Source organism: Pristiophorus japonicus, chromosome 18, assembly GCF_044704955.1.
Source record: "Pristiophorus japonicus isolate sPriJap1 chromosome 18, sPriJap1.hap1, whole genome shotgun sequence".
NCBI classification, from domain to species: domain Eukaryota; kingdom Metazoa; phylum Chordata; class Chondrichthyes; family Pristiophoridae; genus Pristiophorus; species Pristiophorus japonicus.
In genome coordinates, this window is record NC_091994.1 from 112333327 (window position 1) to 112361317 (window position 27991).

Consider the following 27991-nt stretch of genomic DNA (forward strand, 5'->3'; position numbering starts at 1 on the left):
TGGCAGGTAGTGACTAGTGGAGTGCCGCAGGGCTCAGTGCTGGGACCCCAGCTATTTACAATATACATCAATGATTTAGATGAAGGAATTGAGTGTAATATCTCCAAGTTTGCAGATGACACTAAACTGGGTGGCGGTGTGAGCTGTGAGGGGGACGCTAAGAGGCTGCAGGGTGACTTGGACAGGTTAGGTGAGTGCGCAAGTGCATGGCAGATGCAGTATAATGTGGATAAATGTGAGGTTATCCACTTTGGGGGCAAAAACAGGAAGACAGAATATTATCTGAATGGCGGCAGATTAGGAAAAGGGAGGTGCAACGGGACCTGGTTGTCATGTTACATCAGTCATTGAAAGTTGGCATGCAGGTACAGCAGATGGTGAAGAAGGCAAATGGTATGTTGGCCTTCATAGAAACATAGAAACATAGAAAATAGGAGTAGGCCATTCGGCCCTTCTAGCCTGCACCGCCATTCAATGAGTTCATGGCTGAACATGCAACTTCAGTACCCCATTCCTGCTTTCTCACCATACCCCTTGATTCCCCTAGTAGTAAGGACTATAGCTAGGGGATTTGAGTATAGGAGCAGGGAAGTCTTACTGCAGTTGTACAGGGCCTTGGTGAGGCCTCACCTGGAATATTGTGTTCAGTTTTGGTCTCCTAATCTGAGGAAGGACACTCTTGCTATTGAGGGAGTGCAGCGAAGGTTCACCAGACTGATTCCCGGGATGGCTGGACTGACATATGAGGAAAGACTGGATCAACTGGCCTTTATACATTGGAGCTTAGAAGGATGAGAGGGGATCTCATATAAACATATAAGATTCTGACGGGACGGGACAGGTTAGATGCGGGTAGAATGTTCCCGATGTTGGGGAAGTCCAGAACCAGGGGTCATAGTCTAAGGATAAGGGGTAGGCCATTTAGGACTGAGATGAGGAGAAACTTCTTTACTCAGAGAGCTGTTAACCTGTGGAATTCCCTACTGCAGGGAGTTGTTGATGCCAGTTCATTGGATATTTTCAAGAGGGAATTAGATATGGCCCTTATGGCTAAGGGGATCAAGGGGTATGGAGAGAAAGCAGGAATGGGGTACTGAGGGAATGATCAGCCATGATCATATTGAATGGTGGTGCAGGCTTGAAGGGCCGAATGGCCTACTCCTGCACCTATTTTCTATGATTCTATGTTTCTATGTTTCTAAGAAACTGTCTATTTCTGTCTTAAATTTATTCAATGTTCCAGCTTCCACAGCTCCCTGAGACAGCGAATTCTATCGAAGACTGAAGCCATTGTCTTTGGTCTCCGCCACAAACTGCGTTCCCTAACCACCAACGCCATCTCTCTCCCCAGCATCTATCTGAGGCTAAACCAGACTATTCGCAACTTAGGCGTCATGTTTGACCCTGAAATGAATTTTTGGCCACATATCTGCAGCATAACTAAAACTGCCTATTTTCGCCTCCGGAACATTGCCCGTCTCCGCCCATACCTCAGCTCTTATGCTGCTGAAACCCTCATCCGGCCTTTGTTACCTCTAGACTTGACTACTCCAACGCACTGCTGGCTGGCCTCCCACATTCTGCACTACGTAAACTTGAGGCCATCCAAAACTCAAGTCCATATCCTAACTTGCACCGAGTCCCGCTCACCCATCACCCTCTGTGCTCACTGCCCAGTGTCCTAACTCACACCAAGTCCCGCTCACCCATCACCCTCTGTGCTCGCTGCCCAGTGTCCTAACTCGCACCAAGTCCCGCTCACCCATCACCCTCTGTGCTCGCTGCCCAGTGTCCTAACTCACACCAAGTCCCGCTCACCCATCACCCTCTGTGCTCGCTGCCCAGTGTCCTAACTCGCACCAAGTCCCGCTCACCCATCACCCTCTGTGCTCGCTGCCCAGTGTCCTAACTCACACCAAGTCCCGCTCACCCATCACCCTCTGTGCTCGCTGCCCAGTGTCCTAACTCGCACCAAGTCCCGCTCACCCATCACCCTCTGTGCTCGCTGCCCAGTGTCCTAACTCGCACCAAGTCCCGCTCACCCATCACCCCCTGTGCTCGCTGCCCAGTGTCCTAACTCGCACCAAGTCCCGCTCACCCATCACCCCCTGTGCTCACTGCCCCGTGTCCTAACTCGCACCAAGTCCCACTCACCCATCACCCCCTGTGCTCGCTGCCCAGTGTCCTAACTCGCACCAAGTCCCGCTCACCCATCACCCTCTGTGCTCACTGACCTACATTGGCTTCTGGTTAAGCAACGCCTCGATTTTAAAATTCTCATCCTTGTTTACAAATCCCTCCGTGACCCTCGCCCCTCCCTATCTCTGTAACCCCCTCCAGCCCCACAACCTCCCGAGGTGTCTGCGCTCCTCTAATTCTGCCCTCTCGAGCATCCCTGATTATAATCGCTCAACCATCAGTGGCTGTGCCTTCTGTTGCCTGGGCCCCAAGCTCTGGAACTCCCTCCCTAAACCTCTCCGCCTCTCTACCTCTCTTTCCTCCTTCAAGATGCTCCTTAAAACCTTCCTCTTTGACCAAGCTTTTGGTCATCTGTCATTTCTTGTTATATGGCTTGGTGTCAGATGTATCTGTTTTGTTTTATAGCACTGCTGTGAAGCGCCTTGGGACATTTTACTACGTTAAAGGTGCTATATAAATACAAGTTGTTGTTATGGTATCCAGACTTCTGGGACTATCCAAATTTCTGAAGACGGACTTTGATCCTTGCAGTCGCACCCAACTCCATGTACTTTTAAAATGCTCACATTTCAGGACAAATCGCAGATTCTTGAGGCAACAAAGGAAAAACATAACCAAAAGATGGCAAATGGTCATATAGCTCGGTTTGATAGAATAAAGAGGAATCTTCAGGTTTATGCACTTATTATGGATTTCTTCAGCTGAAAGTTAATGCCGGAGACTCCAGAAGAATTTTTGTCTTCCCTGGAATGAGTATTGGAAACACGGATGGACGATTTCCCTAAAACATATTAGGAAATTTACAAAAGGGCGTAGTCTTTAACTCAGAAGAGGAAGGGTGAAAGAACAGTTTAGATTTAATTACTTTACACAGAGAACATACCAACATAGGAAATAGGGGCAGGAGTAGGCCATACGGCTCAATCCTGCTCCGCCATTCAATAATATCATGGTTGATCATCTCACATTACAACAGTGACTACACTCCAAAAAAGTACTTCATTGACTGTAAAGTGCTTTGAGACATCCAGTGGTCGTGAAAGGCGCTATATAAATCCAAGTCTTTTTTTCTCCATTAACTCCACTTTCTTGCCCAATTCCCATATCCCTTGATTCCCTTAATATCCAAAAATCTATCGATCTCAGCCTTGAATATACTCATCGACTCAGCATTCACAGCCCTCTGGGGTAGAGAATTCCAAAAAATTCGCAACCCTCTGAGTGAAGAAATTTCTCCTCAACTCAGTCCTAAATGGCTGACCCCTTATCCTGAGACTGACCCCGAGTTCCAGACTCTCCAGTCAGGGGAAACTGCCTGAGGGTGTATGGAATGGACTACCCAGGGAAGCTGTGGGGGCTGATTGTACCAGCAGATTCAAGAGGGATTTGGATAACTACTTGATGAAAAATTGGATCATAGGATAACATAGAAACATAGAAAATAGGTGCAGGCGTAGGCCATTCGGCCCTTCTAGCCTGCACCGCCATTCAATGAGTTCATGGCTGAACATTCAACTTCAGTACCCCATTCCTGCTTTCTCGCCATACCCCTTGATCACCCTAGTAGTAAGGACCTCATCTAACTCCTTTTTGAATATATTTAGTGAATTGGCCTCAACAACTTTCTGTGGTAGAGAATTCCACAGGTTCACCACTCTCTGGGTGAAGAAGTTCCTCCGCATCTCGGTCCTAAATGGCTTACCCCTTATCCTTAGACTGTGACCTCTGGTTCTGGACTTCCCCAACATTGGGAACATTCTTCCTGCATCTAACCTGTCTAACCCCGTCAGAATTTTAAATGTTTCTATGAGGTCCCCTCTCATTCTTCTGAACTCCAGTGAATACAAGCCCAGTTGATCCAGTCTTTCTTGATAGGTCAGTCCCGCCATCCCGGGAATCAGTCTGGTGAACCTTCGCTGCACTCCCTCAATAGCAAGAATGTCCTTCCTCAGGTTAGGAGACCAAAACTGTACACAATACTCCAGGTGTGGCCTCACCAATGCCCTGTACAACTGTAGCAACACCTCCCTGCCCCTGTACTCAAATCCCCTTGCTATGAAGGCCAACATGCCATTTGCTTTCTTAACCGCCTGCTGCACCTGCATGCCAACCTTCAATGACTGATGTACCATGACACCCAGGTCTCTTTGCACCTCCCCTTTTCCTAATCTGTCACCATTCAGATAATAGTCTGTCTCTCTGTTTTTACCACCAAAGTGGATAACCTCACATTTATCCACATTATACTTCATCTGCCATGCATTTGCCCACTCACCTAACCTATCCAAGTCGCTCTGCAGCTTCACAGCATCCTCCTCGCAGCGCACACTGCCACCCAACTTAGTGTCATCCGCAAATTTGGAGATACTACATTTAATCCCCTCATCTAAATCATTAATGTACAATGTAAACAGCTGGGGCCCCAGCACAGAACCTTGCGGTACCCCACTAGTCACTGCCTGCCATTCTGAAAAGTACCCATTTACTCCTACTCTTTGCTTCCTGTCTGACAACCAGTTCTCAATCCATGTCAGCACACTACCCCCAATCCCATGTGCTCTAACTTTGCACATCAATCTCTTGTGTGGGACCTTGTCGAAAGCCTTCTGAAAGTCCAAATATACCACATCAACTGGTTCTCCCTTGTCCACTCTACTGGAAACATCCTCAAAAAATTCCAGAAGATTTGTCAAGCATGATTTCCCTTTCACAAATCCATGCTGACTTGGACCTATCATGTCACCTCTTTCCAAATGCACTGCTATGACATCCTTAATAATTGATTCCATCATTTTACCCACTACCGATGTCAAGCTGACCGGTCTATAATTCCCTGTTTTCTCTCTCCCTCCTTTTTTAAAAAGTGGGGTTTCATTGGCTACCTTCCACTCTATAGGAACTGATCCAGAGTCAATGGAATGTTGGAAAATGACTGTCAATGCATCCACTATTTCCAAGGCCACCTCCTTATGTACTCTGGGATGCAGTCCATCAGGCCCTGGGGATTTATCGGCCTTCAATCCCATCAATTTCCCCAACACAATTTCCCGGCTAATAAGGATTTCCCTCAGTTCCTTCTCCTTACTAGACCCCCCGACCCCTTTTATAACCGGAAGGTTGTTTGTGTCCTCCTTCGTGAATACCGAACCAAAGTACTTGTTCAATTGGTCTGCCATTTCTTTGTTCCCCGTTATGACTTCCCCTGATTCTGACTGCAGGGGACCTACGTTTGTCTTTACTAACTTTTTTCTCTTTACATTTTTATAGAAAGTTTTGCAATCCGTCTTAATGTTCCCTGCAAGCTTCTTCTCATACTCCATTTTCCCTGCCCTAATCAAACCCTTTGTCCTCCTCTGCTGAGTTCTAAATTTCTCCCAGTCCCCAGGTTCGCTGCTATTTCTGGCCAATTTGTATGCCACTTCCTTGGCTTTGGTACTATCCCTGATTTCCCTTGAAAGCCACGGTTGAGCCACCTTCCATTTTTTATTTTTATGCCAGACAGGAATGTATAATTGTTGTAGTTCATCCATGCGGTCTCTTAATGTCTGGCATTGCCCATCCACAGTCAACCCCTTAAGTATCATTCGCCAATCCATCCCAGCCAATTCACACCTCATACCTTCAAAGTTAGCCTTCTTTAAGTTCTGGACCATGGTCTCTGAATTAACTGTTTCATTCTCCATCCCAATGCAGAATTCCACCATATTATGGTCACTCTTCCCCAAGGGGCCTCGCACAACGAGATTGCTAATTAATCCTCTCTCATTACATAACACCCAGTCTAAGATGGCCTCCCCCCTAGTTGGTTCCTCGACATATTGGTCTAAAAAACCATCCCTTATGCACTCCAGGAAATCCTCCTCCACCGTATTGCTTCCAGTTTGGTTAGCCCAATCTATGTGCATATTAAAGTCACCCATTATAACTGCTGCACCTTTATTGCATGCACCCCTAATTTCCTGTTTGATGCCCTCCCGAACATCACTACTACTGTTTGGAGGTCTGTACACAACTCCCACTAACGTTTTTTGCCCTTTGGTGTTCTGCAGCTCTACCCATATAGATTCCACATCATCCAAGCTAATGTCCTTCCTAACTATTGCATTAATCTCCTCCTTAACCAGCAATGCTACCCCACCTCCTTTTCCTTTTAATTTATCCTTCCTGAATGTTGAATACCCCTGGATGTTGAGTTCCCAGCCCTGATCATCCTGGAGCCACGTCTCCGTAATCCCAATCACATCATATTTGTTAACATCTATTTGCACAGTTAATTCATCCACATTATTGCGGATACTCCTTGCATTAAGACACAAAGCCTTCAGGCTTGTTTTTTTAACACCCTCTGTCCTTTTAGAATTTTGCTGTACAATGGCCCTTTTTGTTCTTTGCCTTGGGTTTCTCTGCCCTCCACTTGTCCTCATCTCCTTTCTGTCTTTTGCTTTTGCCTCCTTTTTGTTTCCCTCTATCTCCCTGCATTGGTTCCCATCCCCCTGCCATATTAGTTTAACTCCTCCCCAACAGCACTAGCAAACACTCCCCCGAGGACATTGGTTCCGATTCTGCCCAGGTGCAGACCGTCCGGATTGTACTGGTCCCACCTCCCCCAGAAACCGGTTCCAATGCCCCAAAAATTTGAATCCCTCCCTGCTGCACCATTGCTCAAGCCACGTATTCATCTGAGCTATCCTGCGATTCCTACTCTGACTAGCATGTGGCACTGGTAGCAATCCCGAGATTACTACTTTTGAGGTCCTACTTTTTAATTTAGCTCCTAGCTCCTTAAATTCATTTCGTAGGACCTCATCCCTTTTTTTACCTATGTCGTTGGTACCAACGTGCACCACGACAACTGGCTGTTCTCCCTCCCTTTTTAGAATGTCCTGCACCCGCTCCGAGACATCCTTGACCCTTGCACCAGGGAGGCAACATAACATGCTGGAGTCTCGGTTGCGGCCGCAGAAACGCCTATCTATTCCCCTTACAATTGAATCCCCTATCACTATCGCTCTCCCACTCTTTTTCCTGCCCTCCTGTGCAGCAGAGCCTGCCACGGCGCCATGAACTTGGCTGCTGCTGCCCTCTCCTGATGAATCATCCCCCTCAACAGTACTCAAAGCAGTGTATCTGTTTTGCAGTGGGATGACCACAGGGGACCCCTGCACTACCTTCCTTGCACTACTCTTCCTGCTGGTCTTCCATTCCCTCGCTGGAGCAATTTTCCTGATAAAGTGGGTTCAGCGTCAAAGAGGGAGAGACAGGATTTAGGAGTTCTGGTTCGGAGATATTCTGTGAAGCCAATGCCATTAGAAAGCGCACATGAGGGAGATTTATAATATGGAATGAAGTTGTAAGGATTCCAAGTGAGCATCAAGTAGTTTCATGGGTTTCGGGATTAGTTCTATAAAAAGAAGGGAAGAAAGATTCATGTTTTGTAAAGTGACTGGTTTGATGTGTGCCTCATGACATGCATGTTTTGAGTAAAAATGTATAAAGGATGGTGGCAGATGGGGAGGGCTGGTGGCTCACCATAGTAGCCACTTCAAACAGAATCACTGGGCTATAATGGGGTGAAGTATCTCATGACTTCAGGTTGTTGAGGTGGGGAAGAAAGAACACATTGAGAGAGGGAGAGAGATTTTGTGGTGGTGGTATTTCTCTCTTTAATTTGCTTGTCTTATTTTTGCTAAATGTGTTTCCTTTGTTCAGAAGGGGGCTACAGATACCCCCAGGGTATAACTGGAGGTGGCTCAAAGAGATGAAGATTAAAGACTTCTGATGGTGATCAGTAGCAATTGTATAAAGTTAGTCTCCAAAATTATAAAGTAAATCCACGATCCAGTGTGATCTTTATATCCACGAACAGGCTGACCGAGCCTCCGTCTAATGTCTCCTCCAAACGTTGCCATCTCTATCAATGCAGTCTCGGTATATGTGCTCAAGTCCTACATTGGGATTTGAATCTACAACCTTCCGACTTAAAAGCATAAGTGCTACTGCTGGCATTTTGCAATGTAGTAACGATAGAACTGTACTGCCAGATTTGGAAAGCGATGAATGTTTGATTTAACACTTAAGATGTCGAGTTGTGTTAAACTGTAAGAGGAAGATTGCCTACTATGTAGTTACCCAGGACCTGGAGTCAGGGAACAGAAGGGAGCTGTGGGCCTTGAAATTCGGGCTCGCCCATTTGTGGGTGTATGGGAGGGGTGGGGACTGCGGGCAAGGTATAATCCCTGCAACTGAATGGTGAAGCCTGAGGTGCCCTTGATACTGGGCCTTGGGCTTCATTTCTATCTCGTTGGAGAGCTGTGCAGCGCTGCGGCAAAGTGTCATTGAAGATTGGGCTGCTGCTTGAGTTGCAGGAGCTCTGGTGAGGGGTTGGGGAGGACCGGATTGGCAAGGGTGGGCGATCGGGTCCAGAGGTAGCGGTGGCTGGGGGAAGGGTGACCGGTGGCTGGGAGCGGGAGGGAGGTGAATTGACTGCGGGGGGGCCCCATTTGAGTTGGTTAACGTGTTTTGGGCCCCTCGGAAACACAGGCAAGTTTCCAGTGACCCATTGCCATATCAGGCATGCATCAAATGCAGAATTGTTAATTATTTCGATATTCAATATATAATATATATATATATATATTTATACATTTTTTTGATTATGCTGGTTGAACTTCCCTTATCGGGGACTTCCTTATCCGGAACCACCCCTCGTCCGGCACCATTCCCGGCCACCGGGTGGCGCATGCGCAGAACTCCGACATGAACAAATTGAAGTCGGTCCTCGCTGTCAACTCCCGCAATCGCTGGCCTGACCCCACGATCCACCTCCCCTCCCCCTCCCCCCACCCCACCCCCCCCCCCCCCGACCCCCTCCAAGATCTCTCTGCCGCACTTCCAGCCTCAAGCCAGCCAGCCCCGATATCCCATTGCTCAGTACCTGTACCATCCAATTTAAAGTTACCTCCCCTCGTCCGGCAAAATCCTTTATCTGGCACAGGCCAGGTCCCGAGGGTGCGAGTTAAGAGAGATTCAACCTGTAATGATATGGGCTTTGTCTAGAGCTAGCAGTCTGGACAGCATTGCACTGTCAAGGTTCTGTGTGTGCTTTTTGCAAAGCGCAGTGTGGGGAAAATGTATTTTCGGTGTACCCACTTAGCAATTGCATTTTGCTTTGCTTCATTCTTTTCTTCTTCGCTAAAATTAGTCTCCTTCTTGCTATTTTGCCGTGCTTGTGAGCAAGCCACATTATAGTTAGTCTTCTATTGTGTCACAAACAAGTCTCCATAAAATGAAATGGAAAATGAGGTTGGCTGAATTATTTCTTTTCAGCCAGCAGACCGCTAATGCCGATGTCTGACGATGATGAAACACAGCGTATATTCATTCCCAGATTGCTGGGTTCAGTTCAGACAGTAGTAAACGTTCTCCTGTAATCACAAGTACACTGCTGTTTGACTTGATTTTCTTTGAGGCTTCAGTCCTAAATGTGGCACAGCACTGAAGCATTGAACCCACAATGGGCAACGCATGATACCCGTTCCGAAACACTGCAAAGTTGCTGCACTTCACCATGTTGCAAACAAACTGTTTTCCATGATTTAAAATCAAAGATAGTCAGTTAAACATTTTGCTGAGCACAGTAAAGATGCCTGAGAGACTAGCCTAAGCTACCCGATGTACTTTCAAATAACTCAGGCAATTCACAACTTCATTAAAATGCAAATGAGGAATCAAATTAATAAATCCAAGGAAGTGAGATTTAGACAGTGATTTGTTTAATTCGAGGTAAAGGGGTATGACTTTTACAAAGATCCTGTTAAATATTTATTCGAGGTTCAGCGCCTTCACGCATGAAAGTGATCTTTAAATTAATGTTTAAATCAAGGTTTTAACTAACTTTGTAGTGCATGATCCAGCGTTTGTTTGGGGAGTGGTGTTGGTGACTGTTACCCTGCTCAGCACTCAATCCTCGCACAAGGCTCTGAGCCACATACGCAAACTCACTTCATCCGCTGACGCATTTCCAGTTTGGCCATTTACCAACAGTACATTATTTCGTTTTATTGCACAAATATCAGCCCATTCTGAATGTAGGGTGGAAGCTGGTATCTATGTATATGATTTTATGTATATATATAAATTTTTATATACATATTTTGAATGTTCTTCACTGAAGAACTCTGAGCAGTGCCAAAGTGTTTCTTTTTGGATTCTTTGTTAAATCTGCAACTGAAATTTGGATGGAAAAATGTATTAAACAATTAAATATAAACAAAACTTTGTAGAAAAGTAAATCTATACAGTGTGGGTCTGGCACAGATGCAGAGGCACTGGTGGCATGTTAGCAATGATTCACGGGAAATACTTCAAAGCAATATAATCTTCTTCAGCCATGCCCTGTTTTAGGCATTCAAAGGGAGCGTGCACAAAAAAGGTTTATACGGTTTATAAAATATTTCATCCGTCATTGTATAATTAAACAATGTATTAACTATTAATCTGTTAAAAGTCATGCATATATGCACAGTTCCTTTCTGTGAAATGTTTTTCTGCCGTGTTATTTCCATCACACTTTTTCTATCATGCTTAATTTCCCTATTTTTTAATATCTTGGCCAATATTTATCCCTCAATCAACACAATTTTAAAAAAAAACTGATTATCTGGTCATTATCACATTGCTATTTATGGGAGCTTGCTGTGTGCAAATTGGTTGCTGTGTTTCCCACATTATAACAGTGACTACACTCCAAAAGTACTTAATTGGCTGTAAAGCGCTTTAGGACATCCTGAGGTTGTGAAAGGCGCTACATAAATGCAAGTCTTTTTTACCAGCCTATGATGAGAATATCAATTTTTTTATTTTCACTCGTGAAATAATGTTGAGGGGCTGTGAAAATAGCATGTGCTTTATGTTTCTATTTACACAGTGAAAACTTTCTAATGACAAGTTATTTCTGCCAAGCAAAGCCTTCATTTTGTCTTGTCATTTAAAAATGCTATTCTAAGTTTGACTTTCCTCAGAACTAATTTGTTAACAGACCTTTAAAATAGTGTGCACCAGGTGACCGATTGTACACTGGCCCATTTATCTCTTTACAGCTGAACAGTTTGTGAAGGAGCTCTATGCAAAACCTTCCTGATGGTTCTGTTAGCTGAACAAGGTCTGTTTTGGATAATCATGATTTTTATTTTTTGCCAATTTCCTCTTATCACCTCTCCTAAAGGCAGGCTCTTAGACTGCAGGCCACATCGCAGTAAAGCCCAATACAGCCCTCGCCTGACGCCCAGCGCGCACTCTGCAGCGGTCAATTCAAGATTTGGAAAATGGCGAGGGTGCTGTGGTTAATTCTGATGTTTCTGTTGTGAAACCAGCAGACGAGGGGTCATGCCTGTCTCGGGTGCTTGTTGGATAAACTCACCGAGCCACGGGGAGCTGTCTAATAATTGGAGAACGACGTGTGAATGAACAGAATTCTGATCATCACTTTAAAGTACAGTAGTTGCATCGAATAATCCAGCAATGGAGCAGTGCACTCGTGGGCTAAATCACATGTCGAGAAAGGTATAACGGTAGTCGTATCTTTCTGTAAACTCGGTTTTCCTGTTTTGAAAGAAACTCTACCTTAGGAGATGTATTCTTTAAACTCGCCCATTAGATATTCTGTACTTTGTAACCGATGTAATGGGGGCAATTTCAACCTGATACGTAGTATATATGTTAGATGGAGACTAATGGATACAAACAGTGATGGCACTTGAGTTCATGATCTAGCGTTTTCCGGGCACTGTTCTGACACTAAGGCGGGCAGGAGGCTCGCGCACAGTTGTGTCTGGAAGTGCCGTCAACCATCAAATTGGGTAAGGAAAAATATACATGTCCTTTACCCACATCTGAAATGGTCATTGGGGCCTTTGCACTAAGGGGTGTAATACCGGCTAGCGGCCCACACTGGCTGCACTCGGGAACAGGTGGCAGCATCGCCCACAGAGGCCCAACCAAGAAGGCATGGACCTTACCTGAATGTGGAATTGGGAGAAGCAGAATTGCCCACTGACTCCACATTAAAGGAACTGATCTCTACTGCTCGCCCCCCCCCCCCCACCATCGCCACTGCTCCCCCCCGCCCCCCCCACCATCGCCACTGCTCCCCCCCGCCCCCCCATACCAACACCACTGCTCATGCCCCCTCCATCATCGCCACCAATGCCACCGCTCCCTTCCCCCCCCCCCCCCCCCCACCCACCCCTCCCGCGCCATCGTTGGCCCCGATCCTGGAGCCGAGCCCCGGACCATGCCTGCATGTTACTGCGATACTCGCAGTGGCCCAATCTTACACTCCCCTTCGCTAGCCGGCTCCATTGACATGAGGCCCAAGCCAATATCTGGGGAACTTTAAGACTCAGCATTCAGGCGCAAGGAAAGTGCCCTGTGAGCCCAAACATTTCTGGGCCCATAACTATAAGCAGAACTACAAAACTATATTATATCCATGAAGTTACTCTATATGTACATGCTTTATGAAGGTAGTTATACTCATGATTGGATCTGGTTTTTGGATAACATTGCCTCTGAGTCACTGGATGGTAATTTTCCAAAAAAGAAAAACTTGCATTTATATAGCGCCTTTCATAACCACTGCACGTCCCGACACGCTTTACAGCTAATTAAGTACTTTTTGATGTGTAGTCACAGTTGTAATGCAGGAAACTCTGTTTTAATGATGTTGATTGAGGGATAAATATTGGCCAGGACACCGGGGATAACTCTCCTACTCTTCGAAATAGTGCCATGGGATCTTTTACATCCACCTGAGAGAGCAGACAGGGCTTCAGTTTAACGTCTCATCTGAAAGGTGGCATCTCCGACAGTGCAGAGCTCCCTCAGTACTGCACTGGGAGTGTCAGCCTAGATTTTTGTGCTCAAATCTCCAGAGTGGGACTTGAACCCACAACCTTCTGATCCAGAGGCGAGAGTGCTGCCCACTGAGCCACGGCTGACACTATTTCTATAGGTAGCATAAATACATATTAGGGAATTATGGGAAATGAATATAAATAATATTTTGGAGGCAATCCTTGAGTGTTAAGATACTTAAGTTGAGTAATACAAGAATAAATGATCAGAATCCAGCAGTGTGATGACTCCCTGTTCACTATCCTATTCAGGCCAGGTCTGTGTAGCGGTCAAGGGACATGATTGTGTCCCGTTACTCAGTCTGTTACATACAGTGTGACCTACCTGAACTCGTTGGGCTCGGTCTCCTTGCATTCCCATTGCATTGGGCAATGCCTGCTAGTTCCCTTGATTTATGTTTGAGTTCATATTGGGGTTTGCTTACATTAGAGCTCACAGTGGAAACACACACATTCCTTCTGTAAAATCTTGGCATGGCATAAACATTTTGATAATCCGTACAGCCTCTAGATTGCTGGTTCATATTTCCGTTGGTGCTTTTTTTAAATGACTTACTCGTGTCAGACAAAGACACAGGAGGTTGCGAGACAGTAATGCCAATCTGGGCTCTGCTGCTAACCTGATCACAAACCTATGACAGTGTTAATGCTAATAAAGTTTATGGTCTACAGGGCAGTAGTGATACCCACCCTCCTGTATGGCTCAGAGACATGGACTATATACAGCAGACATCTCAAAGCGCTGGAGAAGTACCACCAGCGCTGCCTCCGCAAGATCCTGCAAATCCCCTGGGAGGACAGATGCACCAATGTCAGTGTTCTCGCTCAGGCCAACATCCCCAGCATCGAAGCACTGACCACACTTGACCAGCTCCACTGGGCGGGGCCACATCGTCTGCATGCCCGACACGAGACTCCCAAAGCAAGCGCTCTACTCGGAACTCCTACACAGCGAGCCCCAGGTGGGCAGGGGAAATGTTTCAAGGACACCCTCAAAGCCTCCCTGATAATGTGCAACATTCCCACCGACACCTGGGAGTCCCTGGCCCAAGACCGCCCTAAGTGGATGAAGAGCATCCGGGAGGGCACTGAGCACCTCGAGTCTGGTCGCCGAGAGCATGCAGAAAACAAGCGCAGGCAGCGGAAGGAGCGTGCGGCAAACCAGACTCCCCACCCACCCTTTCCTTCAACCACTGTTTTGCGGGCACTCAGTTTGTCTTTGATAACCATGGGTGTAAAAGAAAGACTTGCATTTATAGAGTGCCTTTTATGATCACCAGACTTTCCAAAGAGCTTTGCGGTCAATGAAGTAGTTTTGAAGTGTAGTCACTGTTGTAATGTGGGAAACGCGGCAGCCAATTTGCGCACAGCAAGCTCCCACAAACAGCAATGTGAATGGCCAGATAATCTGTTTTAGTGATGGGATTGAGGGATAAATATTGGCCAGGACACCGGGGATAACTCCCCTGCTCTTCAAAATAGTGCCATGGAATCTTTTACGTCCACCCACGTCCCATCCGAAAGATGGCACCTCCGACAGTGTAACCTCTGAGTAATGACAAAATAAATCCCATTACATCATTGTTTGTTGAATGCTTGTTGTGGGAACACTGGTGTGAAGTCTGGTTGCTGTTTGTGCTGTTGTGAAAGCTCTATCCAGCTGTATCTTCAGGGGGCATGTAATTAGTACCACTCTACCCGTGCTGCTTCCTTACTGGTCGAAAGCTGCACGTTCAAGCTGCATGTAAAAATGTTGCATCTCCAAGCTGCCATTCTGACTCAAACACTGCCTGCTGCTGTTTGGATGTGCTGAACAGGGAGCAGATGCTTCCCCATCGGGAGGGGTGTAGACTTGGAGTTAAAAAGAAAGAAAGACTTGTATTTATATAGCGCCTTTAACAACCACCGGACATCTCAAAGCGCTTTACAGCCGAGGGCTTACCCTGGTTCCTGTTGAGGACCTCTTGTTAGCTGACTTCAGAGTCTTGAGGTCTTGAAATAAATTGCTCACCACCTCGACACGTGCTGTGGCAATACCTTAAAATGGGAAATTACTTTCTAAATAAAATCACGGCACCATTTGCGATTGTCTGGCTGCCCTTTGTTTTGTCATACTGGCCAATTTCAGAGAATACTCTTTGCATGTGTCCATCCATCAAGACTTTTATAGTTTTTTTTCTTGAGTCTTTTATAAATTTCAGTATAGGTATATAAAACCGTGAAGGGAACATTGATCTTTAATTTGTTCAATTGTGTGCCAATAGCTAGTACTTAAAACATTTCTGTAAATATTACAGCAGCAATTTAATTTACTAAATGTGCATAAACACAAAGCATTTTTGACGACAGCACATAAGATTGATCTGATATTGGCAAAAAGAAAAAGGGCTCCTATGGGTTTCTGTCTGAGCAGATAATGCACCGTGTTGGGGACACGGGCAGGGTGAATTAGAGAAGAGTCTTTGATGTGTAAAGCGTGTTGCTGTTTCCGATACAGCAGACAACTTTGTTTGATGTGTTTTTTTTCTCTACAGCTATATTCTGGGCAACCTTCCTTTACATTATGAAACATAAGAAATAGGAGCAGGAGTCGGCCATTCGGCCCCTCAAGCCTGCTCCACCATTTAATAAAATCATGGCTGATCTGATCATGGACTCGGCTCCACTTCCCTGCCCGATCCCCATAACCCTTTATTCCCTTAGCGCTCAAAAATCTGTCTATCTCCGCCTTAAATATATTCAGTGACCCAGCCTCCAGAGCTCTCTGGGGCAGAGAATTACACAGATTTACAATCCTCTGAGAAGAAATTCCTCCTCGTCTCAGTTTTAAATGGGCTGCCCCTTATTCTGAGACTATGTCCCCTAGTTTTAGTTTCCCGTATGAGTGGAAATATCCTCTCTGCATCCGCCTTGTCGAGACCCCTCATTATCTTACAAATTTCGATAAGATCACCTCTCATTCTTGTGAACTTCAATGAGTATAGGCCCAACCTACTTAACCTTTCTTCATAAGTCAACCCCCCTCATCTCGGGAATCAACCTCGTGAACCTTCTCTGAACAGCTTCCAATGCAAGTATATCCTTCCTTAAATACGGAGACCAAAACTGTATGCAGTACTCTAGATGTGGCCTCACCAATACCCTGTCCAGTTGTAGCAGGACTTCTCTGCTTTTATACTCCATCCCCCTTGCAATAAAGGCCAACATTCCATTTGCCTACTTGTTGTACCTGCATACTAACTTTTTGTGTTTCCCAAATAGGTCCCTCTGTATTGCAGCACTTTGCAATTTTTCTCCATTTAAAAAATAATTTGCTTTTCTATTTTTTCTGCCAAAGCGAATAACCTCACATTTTCCCACATTATACTCCACCTGCCAAATTTTTGCCCACTCACTTAGCCTGTCTATATCCCTTTGCAGATTTCTTGTGTCCTCCTCACAATTTGCTTTCCCACCCATCTTTGTATCATTGTACAAAGAAAAGTGAATTTAGGGTTTTAAAAAAAAATTGGTGTAATGTTATTTAGCAGCCAGTGTCCAGTATTAAGAGAGTTCTTAAAAATGTATTTGATCAATTTGAATTTTCCGTAAAAAGCAGCTGACTGCTTTATTTATGACCCATATTGGGGGGAATATCCTCTGATCCAAATGTCAGTTTGGCTTCGTTGTTGGAACTCCCACTTCTGAGTCAAAGACCGCCCTAAGTGGAGGAAGAGCATCTGGGAGGGCGCTGAGCACCTTGAGTCTCGTCGCCGACAGCATGCGGAAAGCAAGAACAGGCAGCGGAAGGAGTGTGCAGCAAACCTGTCCCACCCACCCCTTCCCTCAATGGCTGTCTGTCCCACCTGTGGCAAGGCCTGTAATTCCCGTATTGGACTGTTCAGTCACCTGAGAACTCACTTTTAGGGTGGAAACAAGTCTTCCTCGATTTCGAGGGACTGCCTATGATGATGATGATGAGTCAGAATGGTCATGGGTTCCAGTTCCACCCACACACACTCAATCTAGGCCAACACTTTAGTAACGGAGGGCTGTATTGTCAGAGATGGTCTCCTTTGGTTTAGATGTTACGCCAAGGCCTCATCTACCTGTTCGGTTGGACGTAAAAGATCGAATTGCACTGTTCAAAGAAGAGTATAGAATTCTCTCGGGGTCTTAACAGACTTCCTTCGATATTCCAACAGTGGATAGTCAAGGAGCAATGGGGGGAGGAACTTAACACAATCACAATCACTAAGGAGGTGGTACTCAGTAAGATAATGGGACTAAAGGCAGATAAATCCCATGAACCTGATGGCTTGCATCCTAGGGTCTTAAGAGAAGTAGCAGCAGGGATTGTGGATGCATTGGTTGTAATTTACCAAAATTCCCTGGATTCTGGGGAGGTCCCAGCAGATTGGAAAACTGCAAATGTAACGCCCCTTAGGAGGCAGACAAAAAGCAGGAAACTATAGACCAGTTCGCCTAACATCTGTGGTTGGGAAAATGTTGGAGTCCATTATTAAAGAAGCAGTAGCAGGACATTTGGAAAAGCAAAATTTGGTCAGGCAAAGTCAGCATGGATTTATGAAAGGGAAGTCATGTTTCACAAATTTTCTGGAGTTCTTTGAGGATGTAACGAACAGGGTGGATAAAGTGGATGTGGTGTATTTGGACTTCCAGAAGGCATTTGACAAAGTGCCACATAAAAGGTTACTGCACAAGATAAAAGTTCACGGGGTTGGGGGTAATATGGACACAAAAAATCTGCAAAAGGACATAGTCAGGCTAAGTGAGTGGACAAAAATTTGGCAGATGGAGTATAATGTTGGAAAGTGTGAGGGCATGCACTTTGGCAGAAATAATCAAAGAGAAAGTTATTATTTAAATGGAGAAAGATTGCAAAGTGCTGCAGTATAGCTGGACCTGGGGGTACTTGTGCATGAAACACAAAAGGATAGTATACAGGTACAGCAAGTGATCAGGGAGGCCAATGGAATCTTGGCCTTTGTTGCAAAGGGGATGGAGTATAAAAGCAGGGAAGTCTTGCTACAGTTGTACAGGGTATTGGTGAGGCCACACCTGGAGTACTGTGTGCAGTTTTGGTTTCCATATTTATGAAAGGATATACTTGCTTTGGAGGCAGTTCAGAGAAGGTTCACTAGGTTGATTCCGGGGATGAGGGGTTTACTTATGAGGAAAGGTTGAGTAGGTTGGGCCTCTACTCATTGGAATTCAAAAGAATGAGAGGTGATCTTATCGAAACGTATAAGATTATGAGGGGGCTCAACAAGGTGGATGCAGAGAGGATGTTTCCACTGATGGGGGAAGACTAGAATTGGAGGGCATAATCTTAGAATAAGGGGCCGCCCATTTAAAACAGAGATGAGGAGAAATATCTTCTCTCAGAGGGTTATTAACCTGTGGAATTTGCTGCCTCAGAGAGCTGTGGAAGCTGGGACATTGAATAAATTTAAGACAGAAATAGACAGTTTCTTAAACGATAAGGGGTTATGGGGAGCGGGCGGGGAAGTGGAGCTGAGTCCATGATCGGATCAGCCAAGATCGTATTAAATGGCGGAACAGGCTCAAGGGGCCGAATGGCCTACTCCTGTTCCTATTTCTTATGTTATTTATTATCAATATGGTCATAGATTCAAAATCGTTGGCAAAAGATCTAGAGGGGAGATGAGATATTTTTTCACTGAGAGTCCTCAGAATCTGGAACATTCTACCTGAAAATGTGGTGGAAGTTGATTCCATAAATAATTTTAGAAGGGGGTTGGAAGGGAACTTGTGGATGAGGAACTGACAGGTTACCGACAAAAAGGTATGGGACTGAGCGCGATTGCCCTTTCACAGAGCCAGCACAGGCACGACAGGCCGAATGGCTTCCTGCTGTGCTGTATGTGTTCAGCTCATAATAAAGTAAAGCAACTGAGTGCTATAGACAATGAGTAAGTGTGACCTTAGCTCCTTTAATTAAACTCCAGAGTGCAGGTACAGCATGGGAGGCCTGCTATGTACAGTGCTCCCAAGGGATGCTGGGATCCCTTGGGACTCCAACAGGTAAGCCCTCTGGTGGCAGTATGATATAGGTTGCCTAGGGTTGCATACATAACAGTATGTATCTGTGATTCTATGTGATTCACTAAAAAGATTATCTGGCCATTCATTCATTTGCAGTTTGTGGGACATTGTGTGCAAATTGGCTGCAGTGTTTGACTATAAACTGATGACGAGTTCAAAAAGGAATCCATTGGTTGTAAAGTGCTTTAGGATATCCTGCAGACTTAAAAAGGTGCTTTAGAAATACTAGTTCCTTTTCTTTGTATATATCAGTCCAAAAGGTTTTATAAAGTGACTGCGCTTCAGTGATTTTTGTTCCATTGTGTACTTGCTGTTTTATACGGAGGATGTTGGCGCTTGCATTCAGCGAATGAAGGAACCCGGAGTGGATAACTTTCAGTACGTTACATCAGAGAGCTTTGCAAAGGGAAGTGTGAAGGTGAAACTCAATGGTACAAAGTATTTGAGGCAAACTAATTCCTGAAGTTGGAATAATTCTGGGATTTGTAAATTGGTGGTTACTGCAGTGCAAAGAAATTGGATGTATTTGGAACATGTAGTTATTATGAAAGCAGTTAATTTTGGGGGTTATAAAGTAATTGAGAAATTAACGCGCAACATGAATCTTTCTGTTCTCAATGGTTTCACAAATTACCACTTTCAAAGGGTACGTAGCAACCATTTTGGAATTATTCTTACAAACATTCTGAAGATACTGTAAAGGTAATCTTTACAGAGGCTATCATGTGTGAAAGGGAATGTTCCATGTGGGATAGACTGCATAAGTCATTTTCCTACCCAAAGGAAAGTCTCCTGCCTACAGTATATTGTGGACTATTCAGCGGGATGTGAAAAAACATAAGAACATAAGAATTAGGAACAGGAGTAGGCCATCTAGCCATCTAGCCCCTCGAGCCTGCTCCGCCATTCAACAAGATCATTGCTGATCTGGCCGTGGACTCAGCTCCACTTACCCGCCCGCTCCCCATAACCGTTAATTCCCTTATTGGTTTAAAAAGGTCAAACCCAGCACACAAGCTGTGATGCCATGTTAGTAATTTATCTTGTGTTGGGTAGCACTATAGCCATATGGGCAACGGCCACTGCGTTTCTGGCCTAAACCTCAGAAGGTGTTTTTAGATGATAATTGCAGATTGCTGAAACAACGTGTTGCTGCGCTAATGTGCTGTGGCATGGAGTCGTGGGTTACAGGATCATTCTAACAATCCTTCACCCAGTCAGCTGACAGTATCTGCCAGACCATTAAGGGAAGATGCTGAACAATATAAAGGGCTACATTTAACTGAGGCATTATTGAAATTTTCCTGCTCTGCTTTCCCTGAATTGTTTCAAGCATACGTCCAGTTCTCTAGGCACGTCGCTTGTCTCCTCCGTCGGGGAAGGTATGTGACCGCTTTCTCAAAGCAGCAGCAGCCTTTAGCCAGATCACCTGGCCCGCCCTTCAATCACTCTCCCCCCACATTACAACAGTGCCTACACGTCAAAAGTATCTCATTGGGACGTCCTGAAGTTGTGTACCATGCTATAGAAATGCAAGTTCTTTCCTTTCCTTTCCATTCTGTTGCTTTCCTTAATGATCAGAAAACTGTGTGCCGTGTGTCCTCGAATGTTTGATCTGCGCAATCGGTGGACGAGGCTCCTTTCTGGGAGCGCAAGGCCAGAAAATCACCGCCATGGGCTTCTCTTTCTGACTTTTTTACCTTGTACGACACAACTGCAGATTTTGTGCCCGGCTGAGAATATATTGATGGTATTGGAAACGTAACTATTTACCAAGTTTGCTTCTTCGTGAATTTTTTTGTACTTGCGTCCTTTCTGTGTTAGCGTTACACTGGGTTATCAGCCCCTTTTCCCTTGTTAATATTTTACCATTATCATTTTCATTGTCATTATCACATTTCACTATATACACTGGACATTCACATTGGGCTATATACAGCAGACATCTCGAAGCGCTGGGGAAGTACCACCAGCACTGGCTCCGCAAGATCCTGCAAATCCCGTGGGAGGACAGACGCACCAACATCTGTTCTCGTTCAGGCCAGCATCAAAGCACTGACCACACTCGACCAGCTCCGTTGGGTGGGCCACATTGTCCGCATGCCCGATACAAGACTCCCAAAGCAAGCCCTCTACTCGGAGCTCCGACACGGCAAGCGAGCCCCAGGTGGGCAGAGGAACGTTTCAAGGGCACCCTCAAAGCCTCCCTGATAAAGTGCAACATCCCCACTGATACCTGGGAATCCCTGGTCCAAGACCGCCCTAAGTGGAGGAAGAGCATCCGGGAGGGCGCTGAGCACCTCGAGTCTCGTCGCCGAGAGCATGCAGAAATCAAGCACAGGCAGCGGAAGGAGCGTGCGGCAAACCAGACTCCCCACCCACCCTTTCCTTTAACCACTGTCTGTCCCACCTGTGACAGAGACTGTAATTCCCGTATTGGACTGTTCAGTCACCTGAGAACTCACTTTTAGAGTGGAAGCAAGTCTTCCTCGATTTGGAGGGACTGCCTATGATGATGATCACATTTCAATCATCTGAGAAGCAGGAAATGGCGATGGTCTGCCTGTGTATTCGTCGGCCTACGATTTTCCAGGCCGTTTAAACGAATGGGGAGGACAATCCTGGGCTGGTGAGGTGAGTGCGTAAGCAGAAAACCCCAGCCTGTAAATTTAGAACAAAACTACATAAAAGTAAGCAGTTTTTAAAATCCCCTCTGTGACTTCAATAAGAAATATTGAAGAACAGTTCTAAATTTTTTGTTGTGATGGAGTAATTTACTACTCAGGAGACCATTTGTTTATTATAACGTGATGAATGGACAACTGGAGAGATATCGAGTAACTGAATTCTGTTCCTTTATAATTTGCAGGAAAGGCTCCGATTTATGACCTTTATTGCTGGCTGCTGGCAGAGGAATGTCATAAAAAATTAATTTTGATGCAAGCAATCTTTTTATTGTATTCTGTGCATTGTTTCTTCAAATTAGCTATTCTGATAGAATTGTCTTTTTGTAAAATGTCGCAGTCAGAATGGTGTGTCAGCTCATTTTTAGTTCCAATCATTTAGTTGATTTACACTCTCCCATCCCCATCTTCACTCCCTCAAGTCCAAGGGGTCACACAACTGGTTTAGCCATCCATCACCAAATCTGCCTGGACTACACCAAGCACTATCGGGCTTCACTCTCCTTTGCCAAAACCACCCACTACACCTGGAGAGCAAAGATAATCTCCGGCTTCTTTTCTCCACGGCCAACTTTCCCCCTGAGCCTTCCTCCTCTGCCCTTTCCACATGCGAGGAGCTCATGGAGTTATTTATCATTTCTCAAAAAACCAACATTCGATCTCCCTCTGTCATTGCAAACTACCGCCCCATCTTCAACCTGCCGTTCCTCTCCAAACTTCCTCACTGTATTGTTCTCGTCCAAATCTGTATCTGTCTTGCCACAATTCCATGTTTGAATCTGTCCAATCAGCACCTGCCACAGTACCAAAGTGGTATAATCACGAATGGTATCTTACGTGACCGTGACTATGACCAAGGTGCATTATCCATCCTTGTCCTCCTTGAACTCTTTGCTGCCTTGGGCCTGGTTAATCATACCATCATCTTCTAATGCCTTTCTTCCATTGACCAGCTCAATTGGATTGCCCTTGCTTGGTTCCACTCTTGCCTATCCAATCATAGCCAGCGCATCTCCAGCAATGGCTTCTCTTCCTGTTCCCACACCAGTGCCTCTCGCATGCCCTAAGGATCTATCCTTGGCCCCTTCCTCATCCACAAACTTCAGAGCCGGGCTGTTAACCTCTTTTTACACTTCCTTCTCCTGCTTTTTCTCTCTTTCCCTCAATGGTCAATATCTAACGTGTTGTAAAATGGTTGTGAGGTGCCTTGGGACATTTTACTATGTTAAAGGCACTATATAAATAAAGGTTGTTGTTATTAGATACTGCCCTTTGATAACATCATTGGCAGACTTGGGGTTGGCTTCCACATGCACGATGATGACACCTAACTCTACCATCTCTCAACCCCTCCACTGTCTCTGTGTGGTCACACTGCTTCTTCGATATCCCGTCTTGGGTGAACTGCAATTTTCTCCCGTTAAACATTGGGAAGACCAATGCCACCATGGACTGTATGCTCAACCTGTATAGCTCACTGAAATAAACTCTCCATCATGAAGTTTGTGTGTATCAAGAATTAGTGAGGTGAAGTGAGATAGATGTGATCTGCCACCATTATTCTTCTTGTGTTTCATAACATTCCTGAAGGTGAGGTGTGTGGCAGATCATTCGGTGATGCTGCAAGCTTACATCTCACATTGTTCATTGTGTAGGGAGCAGAGAAGAACAAAAACCCTGGTACAGTAATCCAGTGTCCTGTTATCTGGGTGTGGTGGAGTAGGAGGGGGTCTAAGATGATGCAAAGTCTTGTGTGGTGGGGTAAGAGCATATGCCGTCTTCTGCTATAAGTAGCTTGTTGGGCTGAACACCGGTTCTACGTCTCGTACTGTGTTCTTGCGTCTCCTCTCTGAAGGTGCGGACTGCTGGCCTCCCTCTGGTTCTTCACCCAAGTAGGCATTCTTAATGTATGAGTGTAGACAGTAAGTGTTGGCAGACTAGCTTAATCCTGATCTCCGATGTTAGCACACATGCACTTTCCTGCAGGACTTGCTGGATAACAAGAGAGAGAAAACTGGCATTTTTTTCTTAACTCCCCAAAAGTGGGTACTGAGGCCAACTGTGCAACCAACCTGGTGGAGATCGGCTAAACCAACAGGGATTGAATTGGGAGCGATCCTGGAGTGTAACTCACGAACACACCAGGTGGTTACTTAATAAGCCATCCAATACTTCTGTTTCTTCGCATCGAGAAATACTCCATTAAAGGTGAAGCATAAAGTAAATGTTCTTTCCTTCTCTAATAAGTTAGGCATACAGTTGTGGTGCTGGAAAGTTGTATAATCTTGGTCATTTGTTAAATAGAAGATAAATCACGAAAGGACAAATCATGCTGTCCAACTAAAGTAAACGTTTGAGGAACTGGGTGTATGGATAAAGGCAACGCGGTGGGTGTTCTGCTCGTGAATACCCTGTGGCCTTGCTCGTGGTCGGTCAGAGGGAATGGTCTGTTTTTCCAGCTGCGTTTGTTGTAAGAGGCTGAGGGGAGACGGCTCCAACCCTTCGAGCAAGTACGAATAACCGGTGTTACTGTTGCAGAAATACTCATTGATTTCACTAGACTGGGGATGTGACGGTGTTACCAGCTCAAGGATTTTACATTATATGGCTAGATTTTCAGAAGGTGTTCGATAAGGTGCCACATAAAGGGTGACGTTTCTGTGCTTTACTTTCAGGCGTGCGTCACCCCAACATCATCTGCGATTGCTGCAAGAAGCACGGGATCATGGGCATGCGATGGAAGTGTAAAGTGTGTTTTGACTATGATCTGTGTACACAGTGCTACATGATCAACAAACATGATCTTACTCATTCATTTGAGCGCCACGAGACTGCGCATTCACAACCGTAAGTAACTGCTCTCTCTTGTTCCCACCGTGTCACTTAGAGTTTGTTCTACATTATAGCAGTAGTGAATCCAGTGGCTGGCTGAAGATAGTTCATGCATTCTCTCTAATGTTCCCCCTTGCTTGAGTTGTGCACAGGTAACGTGTAGGTGCTGAAAAGCAGAAAGCACTTGTTTTCTAGTTCCATAGCACATAGAAACATAGAAACATAGAAAATAGGTGCAGGAGTAGGCCATTCGGCCCTTCTAGCCTGCACCGCCATTCAATGAGTTCATGGCTGAACATTCAACTTCAGTACCCCATTCCTGCTTTCTCGCCATACCCCTTGATCCCCCTAGCAGTAAGGACCTCATCTAACTCCTTTTTGAATATATTTAGTGAATTGGCCTCAACAACTTTCTGTGGTAGAGAATTCCACAGGTTCACCACTCTCTGGGTGAAGAAGTTCCTCCGCATCTCGGTCCTAAATGGCTTACCCCTTATCCTTAGACTGTGACCCCTGGTTCTGGACTTCCCCAACATTGGGAACATTCTTCCTGCATCTAACCTGTCTAACCCCGTCAGAATTTTATATGTTTCTATGAGGTCCCCTCTCATTCTTCTGAACTCCAGTGAATACAAGCCCAGTTGATCCAGTCTTTCTTGATAGGTCAGTCCCGCCATCCCGGGAATCAGTCTGGTGAACCTTCGCTGCACTCCCTCAATAGCAAGAATGTCCTTCCTCAGGTTAGGAGACCAAAACTGTACACAATACACCAGGTGTGGCCTCACCAATGCCCTGTACAACTGTAGCAACACCTCCCTGCCCCTGTACTCAAATCCCCTTGCTATGAAGGCCAACATGCCATTTGCTTTCTTAACCGCCTGCTGCACCTGCATGCCAACCTTCAATGACTGATGTACCATGACACCCAGGTCTCTTTGCACCTCCCCTTTTCCTAATCTGTCACCATTCAGATAATAGTCTGTCTCTCTGTTTTTACCACCAAAGTGGATAACCTCACATTTATCCACATTATACTTCATCTGCCATGCATTTGCCCACTCACCTAACCTATCCAAGTCGCTCTGCAGCTTCACAGCATCCTCCTCGCAGCTCACACTGCCACCCAACTTAGTGTCATCCGCAAACTTGGAGATACTACACTCAATCCCCTCATCTAAATCATTAATGTACAGTGTAAACAGCTGGGGCCCCAGCACAGAACCCTGCGGTACCCCACTAGTCACTGCCTGCCATTCTGAAAAGTACCCATTTACTCCTACTCTTTGCTTCCTGTCTGACAACCAGTTCTCAATCCATGTCAGTACACTACCCCCAATCCCATGTGCTCTAACTTTGCACATCAATCTCTTGTGTGGGACCTTGTCGAACGCCTTCTGAAAGTCCAAATATACCACATCAACTGGTTCTCCCTTATCCACTCTACTGGAAACATCCTCAAAAAATTCCAGAAGATTTGTCAAGCATGATTTCCCTTTCACAAATCCATGCTGACTTGGACCTATCATGTCACCTCTTTCCAAATGCACTGCTATGACATCCTTAATAATTGATTCCATCATTTTACCCACTACCGATGTCAGGCTGACCGGTCTATAATTCCCTGTTTTCTCTCTCCCTCCTTTTTTCACACGTTGTCATTGAGGGGCGAACAGCTGTACCTTGGTTTTAATACCACACACTGTATCTGCCAAATTCTTCGAGAAGATAATTTAGAGACTGGATCCTGAGCTCTCGAAGTACTTTGCCTAATGGGGAGGTAACTGAGCCATGCAGATCACGAAGGTCTCCGATTCATTCCTTGGTCTGTGGGTGGGTCAAGGAGATGGAAAATCGACAAAGGTTTCCCATTCCTGACCCCTATCCTGTGTTTCCTGTCAGAAAGTAAACATGAGGGCAGGATCAACATTGATTCCTCCATCATGATTAAGTAGTCCGCCAACACGCGATCTGTAGACTTGGATTCGAATATTTGACCGAGGTTTCAGAGGGTAGACGATGTGGATGGGAGGGGCAGAACAAAACATTGTGTACATTTACCATTACTTAGAACACTCCATAAAATAAAGAATAGAAGATACCTGGTTCCCAGTGCAAGCCTCTGTTCCAATAAAGTAAAGTTTTGAATGATCTGTGACTGTCATCTGAAGCCCTAAAGCCGGTGTCGTTCTATCGTAATACCCTGTGGCCCATCCTGCCTGAGTTTGAGCCTGTTCTGTTTGGTTATTGTTCCATCCTGATTGAAGAGTTAGTTACCTCCATCCCTTCCCCATCCAACTCTGACCACTTCAACTATCTTTCCTCCCTCCATTGATTGCTGACATTGTAGATAGTTGAATTGGTATCACACCCACTTTTTAAAAAAAAACCTTTAGACTTTTGTGTTCTCAAACTATCACCTCAAATCTGATCAGCCTCTCCTCTCCAAGGCCCTTGAATGCATTGTTGGCACCCATCTCCATTCTCCATTCTTTGTCAGTTCCCTGTTTGAATCCCTTCAGTCAGATATTTTCCCAGCTTGCAGTGATGCACTATCCCTCCTTGACCCATCGGCAGTGTGTGGCATGGCAGACCGCTCCATCACCGCCTCCGCTGTGATCTGCAGGGCGGCCCTTGTGTTTTCACAACCTTATCTGTTCTGATGCAGCCAGCATGCCTCTAGCAATAGCTTCTCCTTCCACTTCTGCGCAGTCGCACACTGAGTATCCACTCCATTTCTTCATTAACATGTTGCCCCTCATTATCTGCAGTTTCCATAACTACACTTGCAGGATGGTGAGGTATAGGATAGATAATGTAAGACATCTTTAGTCTACTTTGTAAATTCCAGAATCACCTTTTTTTAAATCCTAGTGTCACATCTGATAGTTTAAAAATGCATGGAATCGAGACCTAATGGATAATTTTGGTCTCTAGAAAGGCATTCAATGATGGGATGTGATGTGAACATCCTAAATGACTCATTTTTGTGTAGCCATAATGGTCAGCTGTGGAAGGATTATAATACGGAAAAATTAAACTTATAATGTCTGAAAGCTGAAAGAAAAGTCCAGATGCTTTAATTCCAATGGGTTCATCTAACTAACCCAGATAACAGACGGCAGTTTTGACAATTTAACATGTTTTTGTTCCAAATGATATGCAGCCAAGATTTTTGATCTAAAAAAAATGTCGTCATAATGTTGGCACTGCTTTTGAAATTATATTTCATGCTGTAACCTTCCTGCTAATTAAACCTGCAAATCAGAAATACCAGTGATCAAGCAGATTGTAGTT

General features: G+C 45.2%; 1 protein-coding gene across 6 annotated transcripts in view; it reads left to right on the plus strand.

Moving 5' to 3' along the window:
• Positions 1 to 27991, plus strand: part of mib2 (MIB E3 ubiquitin protein ligase 2) — a 297823-nt gene that overhangs the window by 96797 nt on the left and 173035 nt on the right. For all 6 annotated transcript variants that reach the window (XM_070860597.1, XM_070860599.1, XM_070860595.1 and 3 more), the window contains one exon: positions 24541 to 24712. In XM_070860597.1, coding sequence (XP_070716698.1) covers positions 24541 to 24712 — 172 coding nt within the window. The remainder of the gene's footprint in view (positions 1 to 24540; positions 24713 to 27991) is intronic.